General features: G+C 55.0%; 1 protein-coding gene across 5 annotated transcripts in view; it reads left to right on the plus strand.

The window, feature by feature from the left end:
- Nucleotides 1-315: 315 nt before the first annotated feature.
- CCND3 (cyclin D3) overlaps nt 316-26392 on the plus strand; it is a 38519-nt gene continuing 12442 nt past the window's right edge. The window contains exons 1-2 of one of the 5 annotated variants that reach the window (XM_071578759.1): nt 316-574; nt 25850-25909. In XM_071578759.1, coding sequence (XP_071434860.1) covers nt 25877-25909 — 33 coding nt within the window. In that variant the 5' untranslated portion in view covers nt 316-574; nt 25850-25876. Of the gene's footprint in view, nt 575-16105; nt 25910-26392 lie in introns of those variants that run through there. The other 4 variants (XM_071578760.1, XM_071578757.1, XM_071578758.1 and 1 more) reach the window with 4 other exon arrangements.

Below are 26392 nucleotides of genomic sequence, written 5' to 3' on the forward strand. Positions count from 1 at the left end.
CCAAGCCCAGCTCCTGCCTCTGCAGGGTGACCAGGAACACAAACCTCTTGCCCTGGCATCACCTTCCCATTTGGAGATCCTTCAGTGAAGCCCCTCAGGAAGCCCCAGGAGCTCTGTAACCATGGGAGCAGAGAGGGTTTCCTGCTGTGAGAACTGTGTGTTCTGAGCTGCACTCGCTGTGACCACCCCGTGTGCTCCCATGGCTGCGATCAAAGCTCTGCTGTCCCCAAAGTGTTTCAGAAACACAGCACAGGAAACCACCCCCTCCAGCTCCCACCCCTCTCTTCCTGTGCTAGCACATGTGTGGGAGAGCAAGAACACTGTGAGAACCAATTGCTGCACGTGACAGAGGGGCAAAAGGTGATGTAAACAACAACTGCCAGGCTGGGAATTAAAGGTGCTGATGCCCCGGGGCTGGATGGCAGCACAGCTCCCACAGCCTGCTGGGCCTCACCTGCTGCAGCAGCCACATCCCTCCCAAAGCAGGGACAGGAGGAGGCAGAGGGAGCTGCAGGTTGGACTGTTCCAAGCAAAGGCACCTGCTGAAGCAAAGCAAACTTCTTGATCACCAAAGGTAGGAGGCAAAGTGGTTTCAGAGGCTGCCAGTGTGGTCTGGAGGGAAATCTCCTGCTCTGGGCTCAGGGATGACAATGTGGGCAGGGCTGGTGGGGCAGGGTGTGCCAGGGATGCTCCAAGGTCCCTGGCATGGCTGTGGGAGAGCTCTGGGGGGAACTGGGGTGGGTCGGGCTCTGCTCCAGGGAACAGCCTCAGGCTGTGCCAGGGAAGGGGGCACAGCAGCAGGAATTCCTGCCTGGAAAGGGTGGTCAGCACTGGAAGGGGCTCCAGGGAGGTTTGGAGTGCCCAGCCCTGGAGGTGCCCAAGGCAGGAGTGGCCGTGGCACTCAGAGCTCTGGGCTGGGGGACAAGGTGGGCACCAGGCACAGGGTGGGCTCCGTGGGCTGGGAGGGATTTTCCAACCCAAATATTCTGGGATTTTATTATTCTATGAGTCCAATTTAAAAGGGACAAAGTTGGGAAGAAAAGCCCCGTGGGCAGGTTGTGTCTGTAGGTGGAGGCAGCAACTTTAATTCCGAGCCCATTGCAGTGGGCAGTGACCCTGGCACGGGAGAACTGGCCAGTTTAATGTGCCAGTTTCCTCTGGAGAGCTGGGAAATCGGTCAGCTGGCAGCAAAACAGGAGATGCAGGATGGGGATAGTCTGTGTGCCTTCCCAGGTGGTGTTTTCCCAAAGGCTGGAACCTTCCCCCTCGTTTGGCATTTTAGCAACAACAAAAACTTTAACGTTGGTGTCAGGCTGAGAAAGGAGAAAGAGTGTGGGGGTTCACTCAGAGTTACAGGAGGTGCTTTAAAAGAAGAGGCAGGAGTTGGGATTCTCAGGTGCTCTGACCCCAGGCAGGAGAACGTTCCCCTTGTTGGGGTAGAGCTGAGCAGTTGTTTTGGCACACACAGACCCGGGGGGAGCTGTAAAGCTGCTGAAAATTCATCTTTAGAAAGAACATATTAGGAACTGATGACATTTTGGGCAGGGAAAGCCCAAGACCCGAAGCAGCTGGTCCCCAGAGGAGGCAGGTGGCACCTGCCCGGGCTGGGTCTGTCCCAGCCCTGCTGCCACCAGAGGGCACGTTGTGACCAAGATGTTCTGGTTTCTGAGCCACTTAACTCGACACTGAATTCATGCAGATTCTCTCCCCCCCCAGCTGTGAGGATGCCAAACCTGCACCCACTTGGTACTGGAAAGCTCCTCTGAGCCCCCACATTCTTTGGCTGACCAGACCTGGGGGTGGTTGGGGGGCAGTTGGACAGTGACAAACACTTCTAGGCAAAGGAAGAAGCTGCTGGGCAAGGAGGGGATAAACTGCCCTTCTGAGAATGTTTTGGGGATTTTCCCCCTAAGGGCTTTGGCTTGTGCCTTGCAGGAATGAAACTCAAGCACAGAGGGGTTACAGCCACACTGGAGCTGTTGGGGTTTATTATTTTATTTATGGTTTTGAGATGTTTTCTGTATTTGAGGAATATTATTTGTTTGTTAGTCCAAAGCAGCTGCATTGTTACTGTGGGGGTATCAAAGGCTCTCTGGGTAAAAGATTCTTGCTGGGTTTGTTATTTGGTACAGGAGGCTGATCCAGAAAGGATTTCCCAGCAAGGAGGGGATGTGGATAATTCTCTGGATAGTTCTCAGAGGTCCTATCTGGAATTTAAACTCACTTTTCCAAAAGATACAACAGGCACAGGGAGTGGAGAAGAGTTTCCAGAATGCAAAACACCTCTCAGGGTGTGAGTTAAGTGTTCCAGGGTGGAATTTCTCAGAGTAAAGCTTGGAGAGGTTTAGTCAAACCAGTAAATAACCACAGGGGAGAAGGTGTCTGTGGTGGAGGCTCTTTGATCTAACAGAGACATAACAAGATCCAGGTGCTGGGAGTGCAGCTCACACAGTGAGAGCAGGAAATCAGCTGCATCCCCCAGAGGGGAAGGGAATTGGGCTCTTGGAGGGTGCAGTGTGCTCCCAAAATTCCAGGCTCCACAGGAAAACTGACTGTCTTTGGAGAATCCTGTGGTTTATCTGCAGATAAACAGCTGGACAGAGCTGAGGTGTTCCCAGCCAGCCCCTGACAGGCAGTCTGAGCTTAGCAGAGCTTGGTCAGTTTAGGAGCTGACCGAGATCCCCCACAGTTCAGGGCAGCAGGAGCTCTGTCCAGCCAAGCTGGGGGGTCAGAGCATCCTTCCTGCTCACCCCAGGCCTGGGCTGAGGAGTGTTTGCTGAGCCCTTTATTTCAACATTCAGCTGATGGAGAAGCTCCTGAGTCAGGGCCTTATCTAATCCTCCAGGCATGTGACCCCCCCCTCCAGGCTGTCCAAGCCCCTGCTGCCCTGAACTGGGGGGGATCTTGGTCAGCTCCTCCTGCCTCCCCAGTGACTCAGGGGATGTGCTGCTCCCTCCTGTCCCTCTGCCTGAGCTCTGGGGTCCAAAGGTGATGAGGAGATGGATTAAAGCTGCTTTTGTGCAACTGGTTTGATGTGAACTTTATTTTCTGAGGCAATTCTGGGATGCTGGTTTGCTGAGAGAGCAGGCAGAGGAGCACTGCAGGTTTGGGGATGGTCCCCAGTGCAGATTCCTACAGAAAACACAAATGGTCCTCATGTTCCCCCCAGCACTGGACAGGATAACAAGTTCTCTGCCCAATCTCATCTGTAAATTGTTGTTGTCACTTCCCAGCCTGGCTTTGGACAAACCAGTGCCAGCTGCTGGATGTAACAGCCCCTGGTGCAGTCCCTTGGGATCAGGGATGCTGCAAATCATCCCATTCCCAGTGGCATCAGGGAGAGCCAGTGATGAGCTGGCCCATTAAGGGATCCTTCAAACCAGCTAGAGGGACCCTGGGAGAAGGGACACGTGTCCTCTGCCTCCTCCCTGGTGTGGATGGATCAGTCAGAGCCTTATTGAATCCTCCTCCCTCCTCCTTGACTGGGCAGGTGCAAACACAGCCTGTGTTTGATGTCACTGCCAGAGGGCAGAGGGTCGGGCTGTCCCAGGCAGTGCTGCACACACAGAGGGCACCCTCGGAACACAGATGGCAGTGCCTGCTCCTGCACACCCCTCTGGCTCACACCTTGCCAGGTGCAGCTCCCAGAGCTGTCTGTGCTGGGTGTCCCCGTGGGATTTGCACAGGGAGGTGCCCCAGGGGGTCACATCCTCAGCCCAGAGCAGGAGCTCCACACCAGGCACTCCCCACACTGGGCTTTCTCTGCTGGCTCTGACAAACACCATTGTCACTGCAGGAAACCACAGCCAGGGTGGGGCCTGCTCAGGGCACGGCTGGGGGAGGAACCTGCTCCTCCATGAACACCCAGGGATGGGATGGGGATGGGATGGGGATGGGGATGGGGATGGGGATGGGATGGGGATGGGATGGGGATGGGGATGGGATGGGGATGGGGATGGGATGGGATGGGGATGGGGATGGGGATGGGATGGGGATGGGGATGGGATGGAGATGGGATGGGATGGGGATGGGATCGGGAAGGGGATGGGGATGGGGATGGGATGGGGATGGGGATGGGGATAGGGATGGGGATGGGGATGGGGATGGAGATGGGGATGGGGATGGGGATGGGGATGGGATGGGGATGGGGATGGAGATGGGGATGGGGATGGGGATGGGGATGGGGATGGGAATGGGATGGGGATGGGGATGGGGATGGGGATGGGGATGGGGATGGGGATGGGGATGGGGATGGGGATGGGATGGGGATGGGATGGGGATGGGGATGGGGATGGGGATGGGAATGGGATGGGGATGGGGATAGGGATGGGGATGGGGATGGGGATGGGGATGGGGATGGGGATGGGGATGGGGATGGGGATGGGAATGGGATGGGGATGGGATGGGGATGGGGATGGGGATGGGGATGGGGATGGGATGGGGATGGGGATGGGGATGGGATGGGGATGGGATGGGGATGGGGATGGGGTAGTGGGACATGCTGCTCTCCAGGCAGCTCCTGGATGGGAGCTGGGCAGAGCTGCCCACATTCCCCCTGGCACGGAGCATCCGTGGCCAGGTGAGTAATTCCTGCAGCAGGTTGTGGGCTGACCTGGCTCTGCTTCAGAGCAAAACAATGTGAAAGTTTGTAAAACTCTTCTGAGCTGTGGCTGTGTGTCTGTGGGTGCCAATCCCAGCTGGACTTGGGGTCCTGCTTGGGCACTTCTGGTGGACAGGGAGGGGTTTGGGTGGTTTTGAGGAGCCCACACAGCTCTGCTGGGCCTCACACATGGGCATGGCTGGTAACTCCTCCCAGACTGGACTCAGAGGGTTTGGAGGTTCTTCCCACAGGGATGGGGAACCTGGTGCTGGGAACTGGCCAGAACAGGAGCCTGGCAGGGCCTGGCTCTGTCCCTGCTCTCAGGGTTTGTGTCTGACAATCAGATTCCCTTGCTGAGGGTGCTTTTACCATTTCCATTTTATCTTGATCATTCCATTTTATCATTAAAATGGAATGGGGGCAAACAGCTGAAGAACCTGGAAGAGCTGGACAAATGCTTGGAGTTACAGGAGTGGGTGACAATAACGGTGTTGAGAGGGACAGTTGTCACCTCTTCTTGCCCATTAAATCTGTCCTTTTAAGCTCCTGGTGTTCCTTAGCAAAGCACTTTGAGCAAATGCCTCTGTCCATAAATCTGAGCCCAGGGGCTGATGAAAGTCACTTTTTTCTTCCCAGTGGGATGCTGGAAATACAGAAGCAACAGCAATGGATGAGATGTAGGAACTTGTGTGAACTTATTGGACCGTCTCAACAGTTCAGGCTGAGTTTAGAGCTTGGGTTTGGGCAGATTCTTGTTTGATCCAATCAGCTCCTTGTCCCCATTTGCAGATGAAATGAAAATTGTCCCTGTAAGGACAAGAAGCTGATAAAAGATTCTTCCCAAGAACAAAGTCTGAAGTTGATTCATCTGTGCTAAAAAAAACCAGGATCCTTGGGGAAAAGGGAGACTTCTTGGAAAGAAACCCTGAAACAGACTGTTGGGAGAGTGAGGTTTGTTAAATCACTTGAATAACATTCATTTTTTGGGGGGGACTTTTTTTCCCTTCTCCCAAAAACTGGCTCTTTTATGGCCTTCCTTGACTTCAGAAGGAGCTGTGTTGCTAAATATCACAGACCCTTCAAGAAAAGCCTCCTTGTTGCTGTGGAGGTGTGTTCAAACTGGAGTTAGATGGTTAAGGATCTTCTTGCCAATGAATGGAGAGACCTGCCCAGCTGTGTCTGTACATCCCTCCTCCCTCTGCCTGTGCCCATGGAAGAATCCCATTTTCCAGGTGGGAGGGGCAGCCAGGCTGCTCCAGGAGGAGCCTTGGGTGGTGGAAAAAGCACTCTCTGCCCTCTGCCACCTGTGCTGCCCTCCTGGAGAGGAAAGGGAGGCTCCACATCATGTCGTGGAATCAACCCAAGCTGGAAAAACTCCTCCAGCTGGCTCTCCCCACCCCAAAGGCTGTGGAGGGCTTGAGTCAGAGCCAGTGGGAACCCAGAACTGCCCCCCCTGCCAGAGCTCTGCAGCCTCAGGGGGTCCTGTCCCCCCTCCACAGCAGCCTGGCAGGGCAGTGTGGGGCTCTGGGGCTCCAGGAGCAGCAGGGACACACCAGGGCTGAGGCAGAGATGGGGGGTGGCCCAACTGCTCAGGATGTGCTGCTGATTCCGGGCCATCTCCTGCCCTTTTGGGGAAAGGGGCACTCAAATTTTGGGGAAAGGACACTCAAATTTTGGGGAAAGGGGCACTCAAATTTGGGGGAAATTGCCCCATTACCGTATTAACCACCATTACCGTAATTACCCTTCTTACCATAATTACCCTTATTTCCATAATTCCCCTATTGCCATAATTACTCATTACCGTAATTACCGCTATTAACGAAAGGTGCCAGGGCAGGAAGGGTTTGCTGCTTTTCTAGTGTTAATGGAGTCATTGGCACCTGAGAGCCCAAGGGGACAACCTTTGATCTTGGAGCAAAGCCCTTTTTGGAAGTCGAGGCTTTGGAGTGAGACAGAAAGAAAGGAGGAGCAGCCCCTGGTGAAGGTCCCCAGGGGTGCCAGCCCTGTGCCCCACAGCTCTGGGGAGCTGCCCCAGCTGGCAGCACTCGATAGGTCCTGTGTGCTCAACCCCTGCCCTGGGCACAGGCACAGAGATCATGTCCCCTCCTCCCTCACAGCTCTGTCCCTTCCTCTCTCCATCTGAGGGTTTCTCCATAACCTCCCTTAACTTTCCTTCCTCTTGTGCAATTCCCTGGGGACTGGTCTTGGTCCCTCTGAGGGTCCCACCTGGTGATGGTGGGCTGGGAAATCCCTGATTCCTCTGCCCTAGGAAGTGCAATTTTGAAGAGACAGGAAAACAACTGAGTGAAGAAAATGTTTGTGGCTAAACACTGTTGGTGCTGGAAAACATCCCTGGACAAAGTTTCCCTCAAGGCACGACTGTGTCACTGGGGTCTGGTGTGAGGAATTCCATCAAGCCAAGAGGATTCTGGTGTCACCCCAAGAACTGATCTGAGCGAGTTTTCTGTAGCTGTGGAACTGGATGGAGGGAAGGTGGTCTCTGAAATGGAGGGAACAGGCTGATATTGGCCCATGGAGATGGGGAAGAGCAGGAAAAGGCTCCTCAGGCAAGGAGGACTGAGCTGTGCCCAGACTTCAGAGGGAGGGTTGTGTTTGTATGGGGGGCACATGGAGCCTGGCAGAGCAGGCACTTCCTCAGCCTCACACCAGCAGGGTCTATTTTGGGGGAAAAGGCTGAGACTGGGGCTCTGAAGGGCTGCTAAAGTGAGTTCCCACGGGCCAGGCAGAGCCCCTGTGGCTGTGGGGCACAGGGGGCACAGGCCACGCTTCACGTGCACACAACTGTCACCAGGGGTTGTTTGCCTTTGGTGTGTGACAGATGAAGTCCCCACATCTGGCTGTGGCAGTTGAACAGGCTTGATTTGATCACAGGCACAGAGAGAGGAGGGGAGAGGGCTGAGGAGCACAGGGCACCTGCTCCCCAGGCAGCACAGCCCAGACAAGCCACAGCACGGGGGCAAATGGAGTGCCCAGAAACTGCCCGGCAGGAAAGTCACAGGGCTGGGACCTTGTGCAAAGCTCCCCTGCAACAACAGGGACATTGCAAAGGGGCCAGGCCTGGCAGGGAGGGTTTGTGCAGCTCCACTGAGTTGGCAGGAGGCTTCCAAAGTGTTGGGACAAATCCGCTGTCTGGGATCCCAGGAAAGGTGGAATCTCCTCCCCTGCAGGCAGGGTGTTCCCCAGCTGCCTCCTGGGCTGGCAGGAGCAGCTCCTGTGGGGATGGCTGAGCTGCTGTTGTGGCTCCTGCACTTCCCTCTGCTCTGCCCTCAGTGGCAGGTCTTAAGGGAAATGGGAAAAAAAAATGGCTGAAAACTGCCCTGTTTTGTGGCATTTTTCCTACCTGGCAGTGAGGATGCTCCAATTGTGACTTCCCAAACTGAAGCTCCAAGGCCAAATCTTCTCCACACACTCCACAGAGAGCCAGGGCTGTGCTGACCCTCTGAGCAAACCTCGGTGCTCAGGGGTGTCCTGTGTGTCAGGTGGGTTCCTGGGCATGGATTGGTGCCCCTTGGAATCAGGATTTGGGAGCTGGAACCCAGAACTGGGAAAGCCTTTGCAATCACCAAGTAGCTGATTCTCCCCACCAGGAGCCAAGTGTTTTGCTGACAGGGTGATGGGTTTTTCCAGCAAACCTACCACTGTTTTTCCCCCCATCTGCTCACCTTTTGCAGAGGGTGGACACAGTAACTGAGGCAGCAGCTTTTCCAAACCCTTCCTTGCCTCCATCCCCTCCTCCCCTCAACCTGGTTATTGCTGAGAGCAGATTTGACACGCGATAGGTCCCAAGGTAAAAGCCACATTGGAAGAGAACTTAAGCAAGAGCTCAGGGAACAAAAAGCCCCCAAGAGCTGAGCAAGGTGAGCCCAAGGGATCTGGTGTCAGCCCCTGCCCTGCCTCAGGTGCAGCTGGAAGGGACCTTCTGGGAAGGGTTAATGCCAGGACTGCTCTGAGGCTCTGGAGCCCTTTGAACAGTGGTTTTGAAATCTGATTTTCTTTTTTGCAACCAAGTGAGGTTTTTATCAACTTCCTATGTGAGAGCAGAAGTTGGAGTGGGTGCAGGAGGCTGCTGCAGGATGCTGCCTTGGCCCTGCCCTTGCTCTTGCACTGCAGGAACCCCTCTCAGTTGGGCAAATGGGAGATTTGGGGCAGGGAACAACCCCAGAGTTCCAATAGTCAAGTGTCCTGTTTTCCCTTTGCATCAGAGCCCAGGCCAGCCCTGCTGCCTGTGCAGGTCCCTGCTGGGCTCACCCCACCTGAGTGCAGGGTGTCCCTGGGCTGGGCCAAATCCCTCGTGCAAAGCAGCAAAGCAGCTCTTTGTGCCTCTGCCTGGAATGCCCAAGGGCTGAGACCTGCACTGGTGCCTGAACTCCAAAATCAGACACAGTCCAGTCAGCTCTGTTGTGGGTTTGTAGCCAAACCCCATCACAAGAGGTGAGGAGCAGCATCCCTGTGGAGACAGATCCAGCCTGCCCTTCTGTTTGGGGGCATTCTGCTGGCACCAGGCTGGCAGTGGAGCTGGTGGATGTCAGTCTGCAAGCTCTAACCCAAGAGTTTTGTGAAGTTTGTGTTATTCCTTTCCAGAGCAGCTGGGGATTTGTCTTCCAAGGGCTTTTCTCTTGGAAAAAGCCTGTTCTGAACTCAGGTATTCAGGGGCTGGTGCTTTTCAGGCCAGCTCAGGTTTCTATGTGCACATGTTTTATGGGGGAGCTGGGCCCAGGCAAGCACAGATGGACTCCAGGCTAATGGAAAGTACCTTCCAAACCAGCCCTGTTTGAATTTCCAGCCTGAGCAAGGAAAAATAAATAAATAAAATGGGAGGTTTGCCCTTTTTTTTGGCTGGAGTATTTAATTGCATTGACAAGCAGAGCACCCAGCAGCCTCTCCACTGGAAATACCCCAGAGAGTCTCAGATTTTCGAGATTTCCCCAAATTCTTCATCTGGGGAGATGATGGTTTTATCTTTACCTCAGCAGTTTTCTGTTATCCTGCACAGGAGAGAGCCAGGCCACCAATCCAGCCTGGGGGTACAGAGTGTGGGTCACTTGTCCTGAGGTGTGTGGGCTGGACAATGCAGGGAATGATGGAATCTCATGGTTTGGGATGCTCCAAATCCTGAGTGCCATGAGAGTGAGCCCAGAGTTGGGCAGAGGGGATGCTCAGCTCTGGCATCCTGGTGCTGGGGCCTGGCAAACAGCTGAGGGGGTGTGAGAGCAGCAGGGACAGCACCAGGATGGGGAAAATCTCCCGTGATTCTGGCTCTGGCAGAGCGTGGGGGAGCTGCTGCCCAGATCTGTTGTGTAACATTCATGCACTGTCTCTCCTCAAAGATCTGGTGCCACATTTTTCTGCCTCACTTGCAGTTGGTTTTCAGCTCTGATGCAACTGTTGAAGGGCTGTGAAAGCAGCAGCTTGCAGAGCTCAGGGTTCAGCCCAGGCCATGAGCAGAGCTCAGGACCACCAGCAGGATCTCTGCTCTCAGGCAGTGGTTTGTAGGTTTAGCTCAAAGCACCCAGACACATCTTCAGCACCTCCTGTGCCTGCAAGGGCCTGGCTGAGCCAGGGCTGCAGGTGTGAGACTGCCAAGACTCGGGGAGTGGAAACTGCTCTGTCTTCAGGGCTCCCCTGCAGTTCTCAGCTGTGCATCCAACCATCAGCCTCTGCAGGTGAGCAGAGATCGTTGCTGAGCAGCTATTTTCTCCTTAACTTTTACTGTGCAGGAAGTAAATAAACACTTCTGAATACTTTTAGCATGTTTGTCAGGTTAAAATAAGTTGGTTTGAATGGGCTGAGAGGTGCTTTGTGTCACACATGGGGACCAGAAGCAGAGGGGCTCTCCTCTCTTTCAGACAGATCCCAATCTCTGTCCTGAAACAATTCCTGCAGACACTTCCTGACAGCCCAGGAGCAGAGGACAGGGGGGCAGAGGAGCTGCCCTGGCAGGGCACTGAGCAGCCACTACATAAAAAGTGCAAATATCCATACTGGAGGTTATTTCCAAGCTCTCAGGGGCTGGAGCAGCCCCAGCAAAGCACTGACACAGACAGGGAGGCAGAATGGACTTGCTGGGGGAATGGAGGGGGCTGAGCCAAACTGTGCTGGGTCCCTTTGAAAACCTGCAGGTTCATGGCACAGCTGCCTCTGAATGTGCTCTCAGCTCCTCCCCACCTTAATCTTCTCTGTGTGGAGGGGCATGAGCCTGGTGATACCTCAGGGCAGCCTCTCCCTCTTGCCTGGGCACTGAAGGCAGTGCCAGGGGCTCCTGCAGCTCTATCAGTCTCTGGCCCCACACAGTTGTTTGTCTCATTTCTCCTTTGAGAGCAGCTGGATTCCAAGAAACCCAGGCAGGGAGGCAGGAGCACAAAAGGACCTTTGGCTTATCTCTGACCTGTGTGCTTGCAGGGAGGCCACGGGGCCCTGATAACACCCGGGCTGGGGTGCAGGATTAGGCACCAAGGTGCATCTGCAAAGAGCTGGTGGCACCCAGATGTGGCACAGCTTCCCACACGCTGCTCCCTGAGCAGCACAGCTGCTTTCCCACCAAACTGAGGCTCCTGTGTGAGTTATCTGGAGTCTGGAAGGGCTGCAGCTGTTTCTCAGTGGAAGTGTGACCTGAGTGTCTTCTGAGCTGCCTGTTTGTGTGACACTGTGGTACCTTCAGCTGGTCAGTCAGACTTGGCTGAAATCACCCAAAGGATGAACAATTTATGGGAAAGGGAGAACAGGCACACACAGCTGGCTTGTTTCTTTAGCAAACAAGGCCAGAAGTGCTGAAATGTCTTGGGTTTGTCCTGATGGAGAACAGGAGGATTTTTGTGGGATGGGAAGAATGTTTCCTGCCCAGCTCCAGTCCAGGCTGCCCTGTGGAGAGACCCACTGTGGTGAGCCTGGGCTGGAGCAACAGACAGGGCACCACAGGGTGGGTTTGTGTCCTGCAGCCTCAGTCAAAATTCCCCTTCATGGCATCACAGCCAAACCCTGCCCTTCCATAAAGGATGGGCAGCTCAGCCCAGCCTCGAGGGAGGCAAGAGGAGAGATTCACTGGGCACCAGATAATGTATTTATTTTCAGGTAGAAAAACAAAACCCTTCCCAGCCTCTTTGGAGGAAAACATCCTCTGAAGTTTGGGGTTGTGCTGAGGCCTCTGTCTGGAGCCAGTTCCAGCAGAGCTGTGGTGGGCGGAGGGACAGCTCCCCAGTACAGATGCTGGGGCCACACCCTGCCAGCCCAGTGCCATGTCCTGGGGTGACTCAGGGCCAGCTGGGGTGTAGCCTCTGATAGTTATCTTCATCTGGCCTTCAGAATATTATAATTTTTTCCCCAGCTTGTTTTTTAGTCCCCCCAATGTTTAGGCTCCAGTGGCCCAGCTCTGATATCCCTTGTAATTAACTGCAGGAGTCTCAGTTTCTGTTTCTCATGACAATGAGCATTTCTCTAGTCCAGCTGGTGTGTGTGTGCCCCCAGAACCTCTGGGGCTCAGGACAGGGAGGTCTGGGCTGTGCTGCACCGTGCCAGTGGTTCCTGAGCTGGGGGAGGTTTGTTTGCCAGCACAGCTGGAGCAGCAGATGCTCTTACAAAAATATGGTCGTGCTTTACATTAACACAGTTTATTTTACATAGATTCTGATTTAAATAAAGTTATACCTAAGTGGTTTTGCCACCACAATATCCTTTGTGTGGCAGAAAGAACAAAGCTTTGATCTGGATGGAGCCCACCTGAGTCTAAGTCAGCCTAAACCTCTCCCAGGCATGGCTTTAACTGTGGGCACTTGCCCACACTCTGCAGCCAGCCAGGTCCTGTCCCTGGCCTGGCAGAGCTAATCCCACCAGGCTGGGGCAGGCAGGGCTGGCATCGGGCAGGGACAGCAGGACAAGCCTTTGGCAGCCACAGGGACGTCAGGAAACAGATCCCAGCCTGTCCCAGCTGCCCTGGGCACTTGGGTTCCCAGGCAGCTCCTTTGTCTGCCTTATCTAGTGAGGTTGGCACCACCTCAGCCTCTCCTCGTGTGTGTCAGTGCCCCAAAGGCCCAGATTTTGGGGTGGGGGGGGATTTATACCCCTTGTAAGGCAGTAACAGCTGTTGGTTCCCAAATCCCAAATCCTGGAGTTTGTAGCACCCCTTGGAGCAGGCAGCCCACTTCAAAGTCCTTCTGGGAATTGTCACTACAAAAGCCAGCACTCAGCTATTAAAGTCCCTAAATCCTGTCTGAAGCTGATTAATTTACACCAAGTTAATTAGCAGGTGCCTTTCCAAGGGTCTGATCCAGTCATTCCATTGCAGGATGGCATTTTCAGGAAGACTTAAATCTTACGTGTTTGTAAAGTTGTTTTGAAGACATAATCTCGTAGCATCTTCCACCTGGGAACTTTCTACCATCTTGGAGGTCTTTACCACCATTAATAAAGGAACATCATTAATGATTAATCACCTAAATATGAATTGGGCAGGTTTAGTGCCAGGTAAGTGCAGAATAGATGTGTTTGCTGAGCTCCATGTGCTCACCTGTACTCTGGAGTGTCTGGATAAATTCAGGGGAGACCTGTGGACCTCCTTTCTCCCACTTGGCTGGAGGGAAACTGAGGCACAGAGCAGCTCAATGGTCTGCCCAGGCTACTGAGAAAGGCAGAAAAGAGCTGGGAAGTTAATCCCCAGGCCCTGCCACTTCCTGGCTCTTTCCAACATGTACCTTTTACTGTAAACATTAATTACATACATCACAGTGTCCAGGTGAGTGGAAAAATGCTCGTTATTCTCTCTGGGAAACTTGATCAAGAGACTAGAAAACAGAAAATGCTGTGCTGCTGAAACCTGGGGCTGATTTAACAGCCTGCTCTGTCTGAGAGGCCGGAATTAGCTGAGTCAGGAGGGCAGAAGAACCTGCACAAGCAGACGAGGGATCATTTGCAAGAACCGTTATCGGTGTTGCCTCTGAAGGCTGTGGTTTAACATCTCCTCTCATGCATCTGAGAGTACAAGACACTCTTGGTACCCAGAGAATATCCCAGCTCTTTCTGGCTTGTAATCTTGCAGGGAGTTGGCATTGCAGGCTCCGAAGGAAGTGGCAGGAGCCAGGACTGGTTGTTCACTGTCAGCCCCAGAGGGTCACGCTGAGGTTGGTGCAGGGAGAGCGAGGTGGGAGCGCGGCTGCAAAGGGGGCACATTGCCATGCGCTGCACTGGTGTCTCCAGGAAACCTTTCAAGCACTCCCAGGCCCAGCAGTTTGCTAAGAAGACCCAGATCTCAGTCCTTTCGCTACAGTTGCCAGCAGAAAGGGTTTTTTTCCTAAGCAGAGTCTGCTCCTGGCTCCAGCGATGCTGGTCCAGCTTTTGTTCGGGAATTAAGCCCTTCCGCACGGGGCTGTGCCTTGGGCAGTAACACATCGCCTGATCCGGGCCCCGAGGGGCTCTGTGTGCCTGGGGGGCCTGGCTGAGCCCCCTGGGACCACCAGCTGCCCCTTGGGCTGGGCAGCACAGGGGACACTGCAAATTTGCACTGAGAATTCTGCCCTGGAGCGAGACCACAGCAAAGGGACTCCGGCCGAGATGGCAAGAGCTGCTCCATTGCCCCTCAGCAGCTCCCCTGGATCCGAGGATTTCCCAGGGGGTTGGTGGGGCTGAGGGACACTCCAGGGTCTCCTCATTGCTTCTGTGTGACCTGAAGGAGGTGGTGATTCCCTCTCAGCTTCTGCTCAGTCACCCAGACCTGTGTGTTGCATTTGTGTCCACAGGAATGAGCTTTAAATCAAACAGAACTGATCTCTGGGCAATCTCCATCACAGGCAGGTTTCTAAATCCAGACCCTGGTTATTCCACTGCCTTGAGAGAAAAACACTTGCTGAGTGCCTTTGAAAATGCAGCCCTTGATCCAGGTTTTAGTTTTCCTCCTTATCCTCCCTTTCCTTTCCCTCCCTGGCTCCCTGAGCAAGCATCTTCCCAGCTTCTGTCTCTGCCTGGGCTGAGAAGTCAAAATCTCATGCCAGTTTGACATTTGCCTTTTCTGGATGCAAGAAGCCCCTGGAGCTCAGGTGGGAGGAGACACAAGTCACTCTGCTTCCCATCATGTGGGTGCTCCAGGCTCAGCCTGGGAAACGGGAGCTCCTTGGCTGAGTCTGCCCAGCCGTCTGCTCCTGTCACCTCACACATTTGTCACAGAACAAGCAGAACAATGTAGTTCATCTTCTCTTTGCCCAGTTCTCTCTCTGTTTCCTCTACTTTCTGTCTGCAACTCTCCTCCCATTCAGTTCTCTGCTGCCTCCCAGGTGCTTTGGGGGTGAAAGTGTCTCTCTCCTTTTCTTCTCCCGAGGGTCACATTAACAAGTTCACCCTGGCTGGGTGACCAGGCTGGTCCAAAACTCAGTAGGAAAAGCCAAAGGAGACACTCCAGAGACCTCTGTTCCAAAGTCATTACTGCAGAACAAAGGCAGGGCCATTCCAGGTCAAGGAACAGCAAAGGAACAGCAAAGCAGCACCGCTGCACCCAGCGGGCCACAACGACCTGCGTGTCCTTGTCCCCACGTCCCTCCGTGTTCGCCTGGCCCAGGCTGCTGATTCCCTCCCAACCTTTCAGCAGGCAAAGGACTTTCCCATAGAGGTCACAGTCCCAGACATTGCTCAGTCATGAAATCATGGAATGCTTTGGATTGGGACACCTTCCACTAGCCCAGGTTGCTCCAAGTTTATCCAACCTGGCCTTGGACACTTCCAGGGATGGGGCAGCCACAGCTTCTCTGGGCAGGCTGTGCCAGGGCCTGCCCACTCTCAAAGGGAACAATTTCTTCCATATATCTCACCTAAATTTCCCCTCTGTCAGTTTGAACCCATTCCCCCTTTCCTGTCCCTCCAGTTCCTGATGAACAGTCCCCCTCTCACTCCCTTGTAGCCCCTTCAGATGCTGGAAGGGGCTGTGAGGTCTCTACACAACTTTCTCATCTCAAAACAGCCCCAACGCAACAATCCCTGCAGTGTCTGTGACACCTGCTGTGTGACACACCCTTACCTGCTGTGTGACACCCTTCACCTGCTGTGTGACACACCCTTACCTGCTGTGTGACACCCCTTCACCTGCTGTGTGACACACCCTTACCTGCTGTGTGACACCCCTTTACCTGCTGTGTGACACACCCTTACCTGCTGTGTGACACCCCTTTACCTGCTGTGTGACACCCCTTCACCTGCTGTGTGACACCCTTTACCCTCTGTGTGACACCCTTACCTGCTGTGTGACACCCCTTTACCTGCTGTGTGACACCCCTTCACCTGCTGTGTGACACCCCTTCACCTGCTGTGTGACACCCCTTCACCTGCTGTGTGACACCCTTTACCTGCTGTGTGACACCCCTTCACCTGCTGTGTGACACCCCTTCACCTGCTGTGTGACACCCTTTACCTGCTGTGTGACACCCTTTACCTGCTGTGTGACACCCCTTTACCTGCTGTGTGACATCCCTTCACCTGCTGTGTGACACCCCTTTACCTGCTGTGTGACACCCTTTACCTGCTGTGTGACACCCCTTCACCTGCTGTGTGACACCCTTCACCTGCTGTGTGACACCCTTTACCTGCTGTGTGACACCCCTTCACCTGCTGTGTGACACCCCTTCACCTGCTGTGTGACACCCCTTTACCCTCTGTGTGACACCCCTTTACCTGCTGTGTGACATCCCTTCACCTGCTGTGTGACACACCCTTACCTGCTGTGTGACACCCCTTTACCTGCTGTGTGACACCCCTTTACCTGCTGTGTGACACCCTTTACCTGCTGTGTGACACCCCTTTACCTGCTGTGTGACACCCTTTACCTGCTGTGTGACACCCCTTCACCTGCTGTGTGACACCCTTTACCTGCTGTGTGACACCCCTTTACCTGCTGTGTGACACCCCTTTACCTGCTGTGTGACACCCCTTCACCTGCTGTGTGACACACCCTTACCTGCTGTGTGACACCCTTTACCTGCTGTGAGACACCCCTTTACCTGCTGTGTGACACCCTTCACCTGCTGTGTGACACCCTTTACCTGCTGTGTGACACCCTTTACCTGCTGTGTGACACCCTTTACCTGCTGTGTGACACCCTTTACCTGCTGTGTGACACACCCTTACCTGCTGTGTGACACCCCTTTACCTGCTGTGTGACACCTTAGGGGGCCAGAACAGCAGCTCTTCTCCCAGCACCTCCAGCTGGGCCAGCATCCTTCGGCTCCGAGCCATGAGGAAGGAGGGGACAGTTTTATGGCAGTGACAGTTCCTGGCAGGCCCTGCAGCCCTTCCTGCCTGACCCCAGCCATGCAGATAATCAGGAAGGGGCTGCTCAGCAGCTCTGCACTATCAGTGCCCTGGGCCTGGCCAGGACTGGCAGGTGGCCGTGCAGCAGGGAGTGTCCCCCCGGAGAGGGGAAGAGCCAACACCAGCTGCCAGGTCCCCTTGTTTGCTGGGCTGTGGAAAATCACCCAGGGAGGAGAGGCTGCTCTGCATCTTTGCTTGCAGAGCACTGGGAGTTACATCCAAGTGGGTGGCCCAGGGACCAGTGACTGGGGGTGCCGTGTCACCTGCCCCAGGCACACCTGAGCAGGACCTGGGGCTGGGGTTGTGCTCAAGACCTTCTTGGCTGGGGTCAGTTTGGGGCAGTCAGAGCCCCATGCTGGGATTTGGGAGTTGCAGGTGCCCTGTCTGGGCCTGGCACTCATTGCTGGGCAGGGATGGGCCAGTGATGTCAGTGCCCCAATTTCCTCAGAGGTAACTGGGGATGTTCCTGCATTCCTTGGCTCTGCTGGGCACTGCCATCCTCACCTTCACACACTCACAGAACCACCCGGTGGTGTGGCTGGAAGGGACCTTGAGATCCCCCAGTTCCAGCTGCAGCAGGCTGTTCACTGTCCTGATGTTAACACTTGGTGTGGGGACATGCTCTGCCAGCTCTCCCTGTAAATGATGCTGAGGAGCTACAAAAATAACCAGTGAAGCTCTTGGGGCCATTGCAGGGAGCCTTTGTTTGTCATCTCAGTGGGAAGGAAGTTCATACTTGAACTGCCTCAGCCCTATCCCGGTCAGAGCCTGGCTCTGGGGTGGCACTGCAGTGCAGATGACCCCTGGCTGATCCCTGGCTGACTCCTCTCTGACCCCTTTCCATCCCATTTCTGCCTCCTTTCTGCCCAGACTCGTGCTCAGGTGAGCAGGGTGGTATTTCTGCTCTCGGGTTCAGGACAGGAGTGTTCTGGCCCCAGTCTGAGCTGAAGTGGCTCTCAGGCCTCTCCAAAGCCAGACTCTCAAGTAGGAACAGTTCAACAGGACACAACACCATTTTTTCTACCTCCGCCATATAAACCTTTACTGATTTCCACTTGGGATGTCAGAAGGTGCATCTTCAGGGCTGGGATGCTGTGGAGGGCAGGGTGGGCAGGCAGGAGCAGCAGTGGGCTCAGAGCAGTACCTTAGTGCTGGAATAAATGGTGAATATTTCAGGTGACTGCTGGAATCCCTCCACTAAACATCTCCCCAAATGCAGTGGGAATACTGTTTGCCCACTGATGTGTTCTCAGGGTGAATCTCATTAGCATGTTGTTAATGTCAGTAATTACTGCTGACACGAATGCAGAGGCTTATGCAGATAACACACAACTACCAGAACTGCTGGGAGAAGTGCATCCATATTTTATTAGGGATTGCAGCCTCTCAGTGAATTCAGTCTCCATGGATCAGTTGGGATGGACAGGGGTACCTGGCTGTGACAATCACAGGGAATGGCCGTTGGTGCCTCAGGGAAAGGTGTTCTGGGAGCAGAGCTCACATTTATACACAGAGAGTTGTCCTCCAGGTTACTGGGACTGTGCTGTGCTGTGGGGCTTGTGCTTTATTTCCCTTCATTAACACGGGGCTGACATTGCTCTTCACCTGCACTTACCACGGTGCTTTGCAGGTCCTGAAAATTCCCCCTCCTTGCTCTGCAGTCTGAGCTGGAGGGATGAGCTGGTCGGGCAGGACACACGTGCAGGCGTTGGCATCATGTACCAGCACCAGACTGGCGGCTCTGGGGGGTCCCTGGGGGTCAGGGTGGGGGGTCTGCCACACACACGGCCCCAGCTGCTGTGCTGGACCCGGCTCGGTGCCCGCTGGCTGCGCGGGCACCTCCTGGGTGCCCTGGGCTGGTACAAGATGTTTCCTTTCAGTTGGACCACGGGGAGCCGAGGGCAGAGCCCGTGCTGAGGCTCCTCCTGCCCACTCTGCTCCAGTTCAAAGGCAGCCTGTGTTCCTCCAGGTGGCAGCCAGGCAGGGGCACCACGGCTGGGGGAAGCAGTGGGGTGTCAGTGGGGTTCCTTCTACCCCCCAAAACACTCACATGCACAGAGCAGAGTCCTCCCCACTGCAGGGAACCAAATCCAGCTTAGACCAGTGGGATGAGCTTCCTCCTGCCCATCATTGGCACCCCAGAGCTTGATCCCACAGTTATTTCCAGTCCATCCTGCTCTGAGCCTGGTCCTGATCCCTCTGCCCCTCCAAAGGGAACGGTTGTGCCAGTGCAGCCTTGGGCACAGACCTGCCCAGGCTCCAGCCCTGCTGACACCTGGCCAAGCCAGGTTTAAACTCCAGCCATCCTTCCTGTCCAACCTGAGCTCAGTCTATCACACCCCCTCTCCTCAGGCTTGTCCAGCCGTGATTCTCCTGCCTGTTCTTCCTTGTGGGGTCCTGGAAAACGTGGCTGGATGCTCCCAAGGAGGATTCAGCTGGGACACAGGCTGGAGGTGCTGCCCCATCCCACGGCACACTCAACTTCCAGTGGGAACACCAAGCGCAGCTTCCAAGGATTCTCCTTTCTCCTTGTTCCAGCTGGGCCAGACCTCCTTCCTCAGCCCCTCCCTGATCCTTTCTCCAGTCTGGCCACAGGAAATTCCCTTCCTGCTGCTGTGCTGAGGAGCCTCGGGCTGGCTGTGCCTCCCTGCCTGGCACTGCCTTGGCAGACGGGCACCGGAGTCGCCACATCAAAGGAAAAATCACCTGCAACCCAAAATTCTTAGAAAAACCCAAACACATCTAATCTCCCTCCCAGGGTGTGTGAGACAAAGGCAGTGAGATCAGGGCAGGGCAGGAACGGGCAGGAAGGATGGACAAGGGGAGAGGGTTGTAAAAAGATGTATTTTTTATGTAAAATTTCAAGACAGTGTTTTTAGTAATTTGCATAATTGGTGACCACAGATAATCCCCTGAAATGACCTAAAAATATCCCAGCTGGGGGCTTTCCAAGCCCAGTTTGCTTTCTGAAATTGATTGGTTTCAGCTTTGCATTTCTTTTTGCTCAGGTCTGTCTTCCTTTCTGTCTCCCCCAGAAGAACCTGAACTTGGCTGGTTTCTAAAATGCCGATTTGGGAGCAAAACTGAACATTCACCTGGGGATGGTTCACTCTGGTTATGAGTCTGAGTCAATGAAAATGTGACTTAAGTTTAGATTTCATCAGGAAAAGGGAACTAAGGCAGAAACAGCTGCTAAAGTGACAAATGAAGTTCAAATGCTTTTCATAAAAAGTCAGGTGAAATTACCTGAAATCTGCTCTGGCCTGAACTGTCAGCTGAGGGGAACTGGAGCTCCACAGGACTCACATCTGGCCCAGCTGCTCCAGAATTGGGGCCCTCCAAAGCCATGGCCACTTTAATTAGAAATTTTCTACGTTTTACTTAGGAAATTTCTAAAATATTCATGATTTTCTCCTAAATGATTGGCCAAGGGACACAGTGAGGTGCTTGGTCAGTTCACCTTTACAAATATCTCTTTTCACCTGTTTTATCTCTTTCCAATCACTTCTTTGCTCTGTTCTGGAAGTCACCTCAGCAAAAGGGTTCCTCACACCCAACTGTTCCTTTCCTATAAAAATTCTGGTTAAGGAATTCTTAATTAAATGGATATACACCCCATGGTGAATAGAGATGTGAGGGACAGAGTGTAAACCCAAACAGCAGCAACAGTCACACTTTTATTGAAATAAATTGGGCCAAAATTTGTCCAAACTTGCTTTAATAAGGGGATTTAAGTCAATGAAAAGCTGTATTTTGGAATACAAAAGCGTGGAAGCAGCAAGGAATCCTGCAGGATTCCCACGTGTGTCCGTGCTGGGGATAGCTGGGATTGCTGGGATTCAGCACTCGATGATATCACTCTGAACTAATGGGTTGAACTCCAGAGCCTGACCAAGTCAGAGGAAAGGGAATGCAGCGGCTGCCAGGAATGGGAAAGGCATCAGGAAACATCCCCTGGGGCAGCTGCTCAGCTTGTGCTCACTCAAACTTCCCTTCCTTCACAGGAAGCATTTTTGGGCAGGAGGACGGAGGTGTGGGAGGACCCGGCCCCAGCTGCAGGGGGGAGCCACAGCTGGAGGGCCAGGGGAATGCTCAGCTCTGCTGCCTGCAGGAGCAGGGCATGGCTGGCTGAGGGGAAGGTGCCTCAGCTCCCTGGGCTGGGATTCAGGAGCACTGCACAAACTCCTGTGTGGGGCCAACACGCCACGGCCCTGCGGCGTCCCGGCCTCACCTGCTCCTCCTGGCCCTTCTTCATGGCAGGGTTTGGGTTGCAAAGACCAAAGATGGACTTGTTCCACCCCCTGCCATGGGCAGGGTCACCTCCCACCAGCCCAGGTTGCTCCAAGCCCTGTCCAACCTGGACTTGGGCACTTCCAGGGATGGGGCAGCCACAGCTGCTCTGCCCAACCTGTGCCAGGGCCTGCCCAACCTCCCAGGGAAGAATTCCTTCCCAATATCCCATCTATCCCTGCCCTCCTCCACCTGAAGGCCATTCCCCCTTGTCCTTGTTCACCTGCAGTTTGTGTATGATGGACCATAACTGGGGCCACCTCCTGCACCAGGGACTTGTGTCCAGCACAGATGGTGACACCAGCCTTGTGTGCCATGGCCCTTGGTCTTTCCTGCTGGGAGTAGCTGCAAGATCTCTCTGTTTAGGCAAAATGTGTAAAACATGCCAGATGAGGAGGTTTATGCTTTGAAATCCTCACACCAGAAAGTGTGAAGTGCTGTCCTTGCTCTTTCTCACCCGGGCACAAAATGGTACCCTGGGTTGGTTTAATGTGGGGGATTTCCTGCAGCAAAGCACAGACTTATTTGCTCACTGCTCTTGGTTTGCGAGTCCTTCGAGTCCTTCGTGTCTGTGGGGCAGTTTCAGTTTGGTGGCTCTGGTGACGCCGTGGTCGTGGTGTGACCCAGGAAGGGGATGGTTCAGCTCTGAGAAGGTCAAAGTTGGATGGATGGTGGATATTAAATATCTAATAGGAAACAGTGGAGAAAAGGGGTTTCCTGAGAGTCTTTGGAGCCAGGACTGTGTCCAGTTCTGGCCCCTCACTGCAAGAGAGACATTGAGGGGCTGGAGCGTGTCCAGGGCAGGGAACAGAGCTGGGAAGGGGCTGGAGCAGCAGGAGGGGCTGAGGGAGCTGGGGGGGCTCAACCTGGAGAAAAGGAGACTCAGGGGGGACCTTCTCACTCTCTGCAATCCCTGCCAGGAGGGGGGAGCTGGAGGGGTTGAGCTCTGCTCCAGGGAGCAGGGACAGGAGGAGAGGGAACAGCCTCAGGCTGTGTTCAGGCTGGATGTGAGGAAGAATTTTTCCATGGAAAGGGCTGTCAGGCATTGGAAGGGGCTGCCCAGGGAGGTTTGGAGTCCTCACCCCTGGAGGTGTCCCAGGAATGACTGGATGTGGCACTCAGAGCTCTGGGCTGGGGGACAAGGTGGGCATTGGGCACAGGGTGGGCTCGATCTTGGAGGTCTTTTCCAACCTGAGTGATTCCGTGATGCAAAGTGACATGGATAAATGGGATTAGCCTCCATCCAAGCCCCCGTGTGACACCAGCTGCCACCAGAGTCAGACCCACGTCTGTGTTGCCCTTTAAAAGCTCCAGCTCTTGGCAACTTTTTAATTCATCTTCATCTCACCCAAGAAATGATCCCGATTTTATGATGCAGCCAGGAACGACATTGCTGTGTCGAGCTCCTGGAAGTCGGGAGCCCATCAGGCTTTTTAATTCCTACTCTGCAGGCATTTCCTTTTTTAATATTGCTGTGCTCTTGCCCAAGCCAGGAAGTTGACTATCTGTGGACAGCAGTGACCAAAATTTGGTTTTCCTGGAATTTTCCCTTCTTCCCTCCGCACACCCACACAATGGGCTTTTTAGGATGCCTGCAGTCTGTAATTTGCCTTTCCAGCCTGATAATGTGGCTTGCAGAGGCACCACTTTTGCCAAGTCATCATCTGGAAGCAGCACTGCCTTGTGCAATGTCCCTGCCCCGCCGTCCCTGCCCCGAGTCGCCGCTCCCGGCTCTGCCCCACGGCCGGCTCAGAACCACCGGGCAGACTCTGGGAACAGGAGGGAGCCCAGGGAGTCTGGGAAAGGCCTGAAACTTTCAATTTCTAAAGACACAGCCCAGAAACCAGAAGGACCAAGAACCCAGTGCTGTGGTTTCCCTTTGCCTGACTAAAGAAAATAGCTGCTATTTTTACTAAAAATGTGGGACATGAGGCCCTTCTCTTCCCCTGCACGAAGGGGGGACGCTGCTCACAAGGAGAGAGTGGGGGGGTCACCCTGGATTAAAACCAGCTGACTGATCCACACAACTCTCTCCCAGAGATTCCTCGAATATTTCTTGCCCACACCATGGGAAGATTTATTTGTAAGGTGAAGGAAAGCGAGCTGGGGAAAGAGAATCTGATCTCACCTATAAAAATCCCTCTTTTTTCACTCCAAGGCCATGGGATTGATGTAATTCTCTGCCCCTTTCTTTTCTCTAGTTCTGCATCTCCGTGGCTGCTCAGGGCCTTCAGCACAACAAATCAGTGCTGATGACATCATTAAAAGTTTGAGGTGTATCACAAAAATTGCAGTAAATTAAAGCCACCTGCACAGAGTAGGAATGGGATTCCAGCCTGTGAAATGGGTGTTGTGTGGGGGACTTTTGTGTTCACTTTCATGAGGAGGATTTTGAACCTCTAAACCTCTGATCAAAAAGATGGTTTTCATTTTCAACAACCCCAAAAAATCCTGAACGGGGACAACAAACACTTTGGTCCTGTCTTGCTTAGGCTTATTAACTTTGTCTGTTTGTTCATCATTGAAAGGCTCTTCAGATGACAAGAAGGTGAAAAGTGTGTCAAAATGGCACATGTAGAAGTGACTTGTGTTGTGGCACATCACTGCTTTGGGGGTTTGTTCCTTGGCCTGAAAATCCCCAAAGGTTGGACATGGGAGTGTATTTAGAGAGGAATATTCCAGCAGAGCTGGTCAGGGGTGCCCAGCTGAGTCCCCTTGGTGTGGCACTGCACCCTTTGGGGATGCAATTTTGGATACAATGCCATGGCTCTGTTCCCTGGGGATGGTTTGTGTGGAGAGTTTCCTGCCCAGGAGTGCAGGTGTGGGTGTTGCTGCCAGGTGAAGCTGCTGCCCTGGATCCCAAACTCATCCCAGCAGTGCTGCCCTGTGCAGGAATTGCAGGAGTGCCAGGCTGGGCTGATGGCACCTGGCAGGAGAGGATGGTGGTCTGGGATGTGTTTCCCTCCTGTCAGAGTTGTCCCAACCACTCCTGCAAATGCCACATCCCAGCACCATCCCCAGTGGGCTGAGGATGGTCAGGTCACCCCACCTGGGCACAGGGGCCTCCAACTGCTATTGGAAACTCACTAAAAATGGACTTTCTGAGCCAATTTCCTCATCTCAGGATGCAACATGTTTTTAGTGTGCAAATTTGAAGGCAATTCATCTCCCTTCCAATTAGACTGTTGTCCATTTTATTACTGTTGTCTGACCCTTCCCAGTAGCAAAGTCAAGACATTGCAGCTTCTGTAGCCAGAAACAAACATCAGAGAGCAGCAGGGCCAGAGTTCCACCTTCCCAGCCCAGTCTGCAGCTCCAGTGGCTGAAGGAGAGGCAGACTCAGGAACCAGGACAGAGCAAACCCTGTGCTGGGGAAGTCACCGTGCAAAATTAACCAAAACACTTAGAAATTCCTTTGAAATTCCTGGAGTCAGAAGCCAGTCAGAGAACTTTTCGAAGGTGTTCCCAAACAATTGGTAATTATTCGGAAGAACCAGCCAGGGCTGACAAAGCCTTATCTCAGCTGCCCCTGCGGTTGTTATCTCGCATGGAGCAACACCAGGGGAAATTTTGGGAGGCAGCAGGCTCGCCACGGACCGGCTCCAAGCCTGTGCACAGCTGATTATTTCCACAGCCTTGAAAAACGTCGCTCAGACACACCAACCCCCCCCCAAAAAAAAAAATTATAGGACTAAATAGTGGGAAAAGTCACTGTTAGAAAAAAGTCGCTCTTAGCCGCTCTGGCGGCGCTGACAACAGCTTGGCAGGAAGCAGAGCGGTGCGGGCGGTGTGCGGTGGCTGCTGGAGCCCCGGGCTGGGGAGTCCCGGGGTCCCCTCGGTGTCCCCCCGGTGTCCCCCCCAATATGGCAGCAGGGCCCGCGCCCCCACGTGCTGCCGTCCCGCCGGCGCGCCCCATGCCCCGCCCACAGAGGGCGTGGCCACCGCCTGCTCCGTGCCATTCTGGGCGCGGATTGGCCGGAGCGGGCTCTGGCCACGCCCCTCAGCACTTGAGGCTCGGCCGTTCTGGGCACGGATTGGCTGAGGCCGGCGCTGGCCACGCCCCCCGCGCCGCGGGCTCGGCGGGTCCGCCCCGGGAGCGCGGCCAGTCCCGGCAGCGCGGCGGAGTCCGCGGGTGCTGCGGCCGCACCGCCCGCCCGTCTGTCCGTCTGTCCCTGCCCCGCCAGCCCCTGCTCGGCCCCGTGTCCGCCCCTCCGCCTGTCCCTCCAGCCTCCTGTCCGTCCGTCCTTTCCTCCGCCTGTCCCTCCAGCCCCCTGTCCGTCTGTCCGTCCGTCCTTTCCTCCGCCTGCCCCTCCAGCCCCCTGTCCGTCTGTCCGTCCGTCCTTTCCTCCGCCTGTCCCTCCAGACCCCTGTCCGTCCGTCCGTCCGTCCGTCCGTCCGTCCGTCCTTTCCTCCGCCTGCCCCTCCAGCCCCCTGTCCGTCTGTCCGTCCTTTCCTCTGCCTGCCCCTCCAGCCCCCTGTCCGTCTGTCCGTCCGTCCGTGCCCGCGGCCCCCGCGCCCATGGAGCTGCTGTGCGTGGAGTCCTCGTCCCGCGTGCCCCGCGCCGGGCGTGACCCGCACCTCCTGGGGGACCGGCGGGTGCTGCAGAACCTGCTGAGCCTGGAGGAGCGTTACAGCCCCCGCGTGTCCTACTTCCAGTGCGTGCAGCGCGACATCCAGCCCTACATGCGCAGGATGTTGGCCTTCTGGATGCTGGAGGTACGGGACGTGCGGGGCACCGGCACCGCTCCTGCCCCGCCGGGGCCATGCGGGGTGCGGGGACAGCGCGGGGGTGCGGGGACAGCGCGGGGGTGCGGGATCAGCCCGGGGGGCGGGGATAGTCCGGGGACACACTGGGGGTACGGGACCAGCCCGGGGGTGCGGGGACACACTGGGGGTGCGGGACCAGCCCGGGGGTGCGGGGACACACCGGGGGTGCGGGACCAGCCCGGGACACGCCAGGCGGAGGGCTCGGTGCGCAGGTGAGGGGGTGATGCCGAAGGGGCTGCACTCGCAGGGTCCGCAGGCAGGTGAGGAAGGGGCTTTGCAGCGGCTCCGGCAGCGCCCGCTGGGCTAAAATTGCTGCTCGCCCCACGCAGGACAAGCAGGACCCCCCTGGGACCCCCCGCTCCCCCCAGGGCGGTGCTGAGCGACCCCCAGAGCTGCGGGCAGGGCCGGGCTGTGCCCCCCGCAGGGCAGGGA

Source organism: Pithys albifrons, chromosome 28 (genome assembly GCF_047495875.1).
Source record: "Pithys albifrons albifrons isolate INPA30051 chromosome 28, PitAlb_v1, whole genome shotgun sequence".
NCBI lineage: Eukaryota > Metazoa > Chordata > Aves > Passeriformes > Thamnophilidae > Pithys > Pithys albifrons.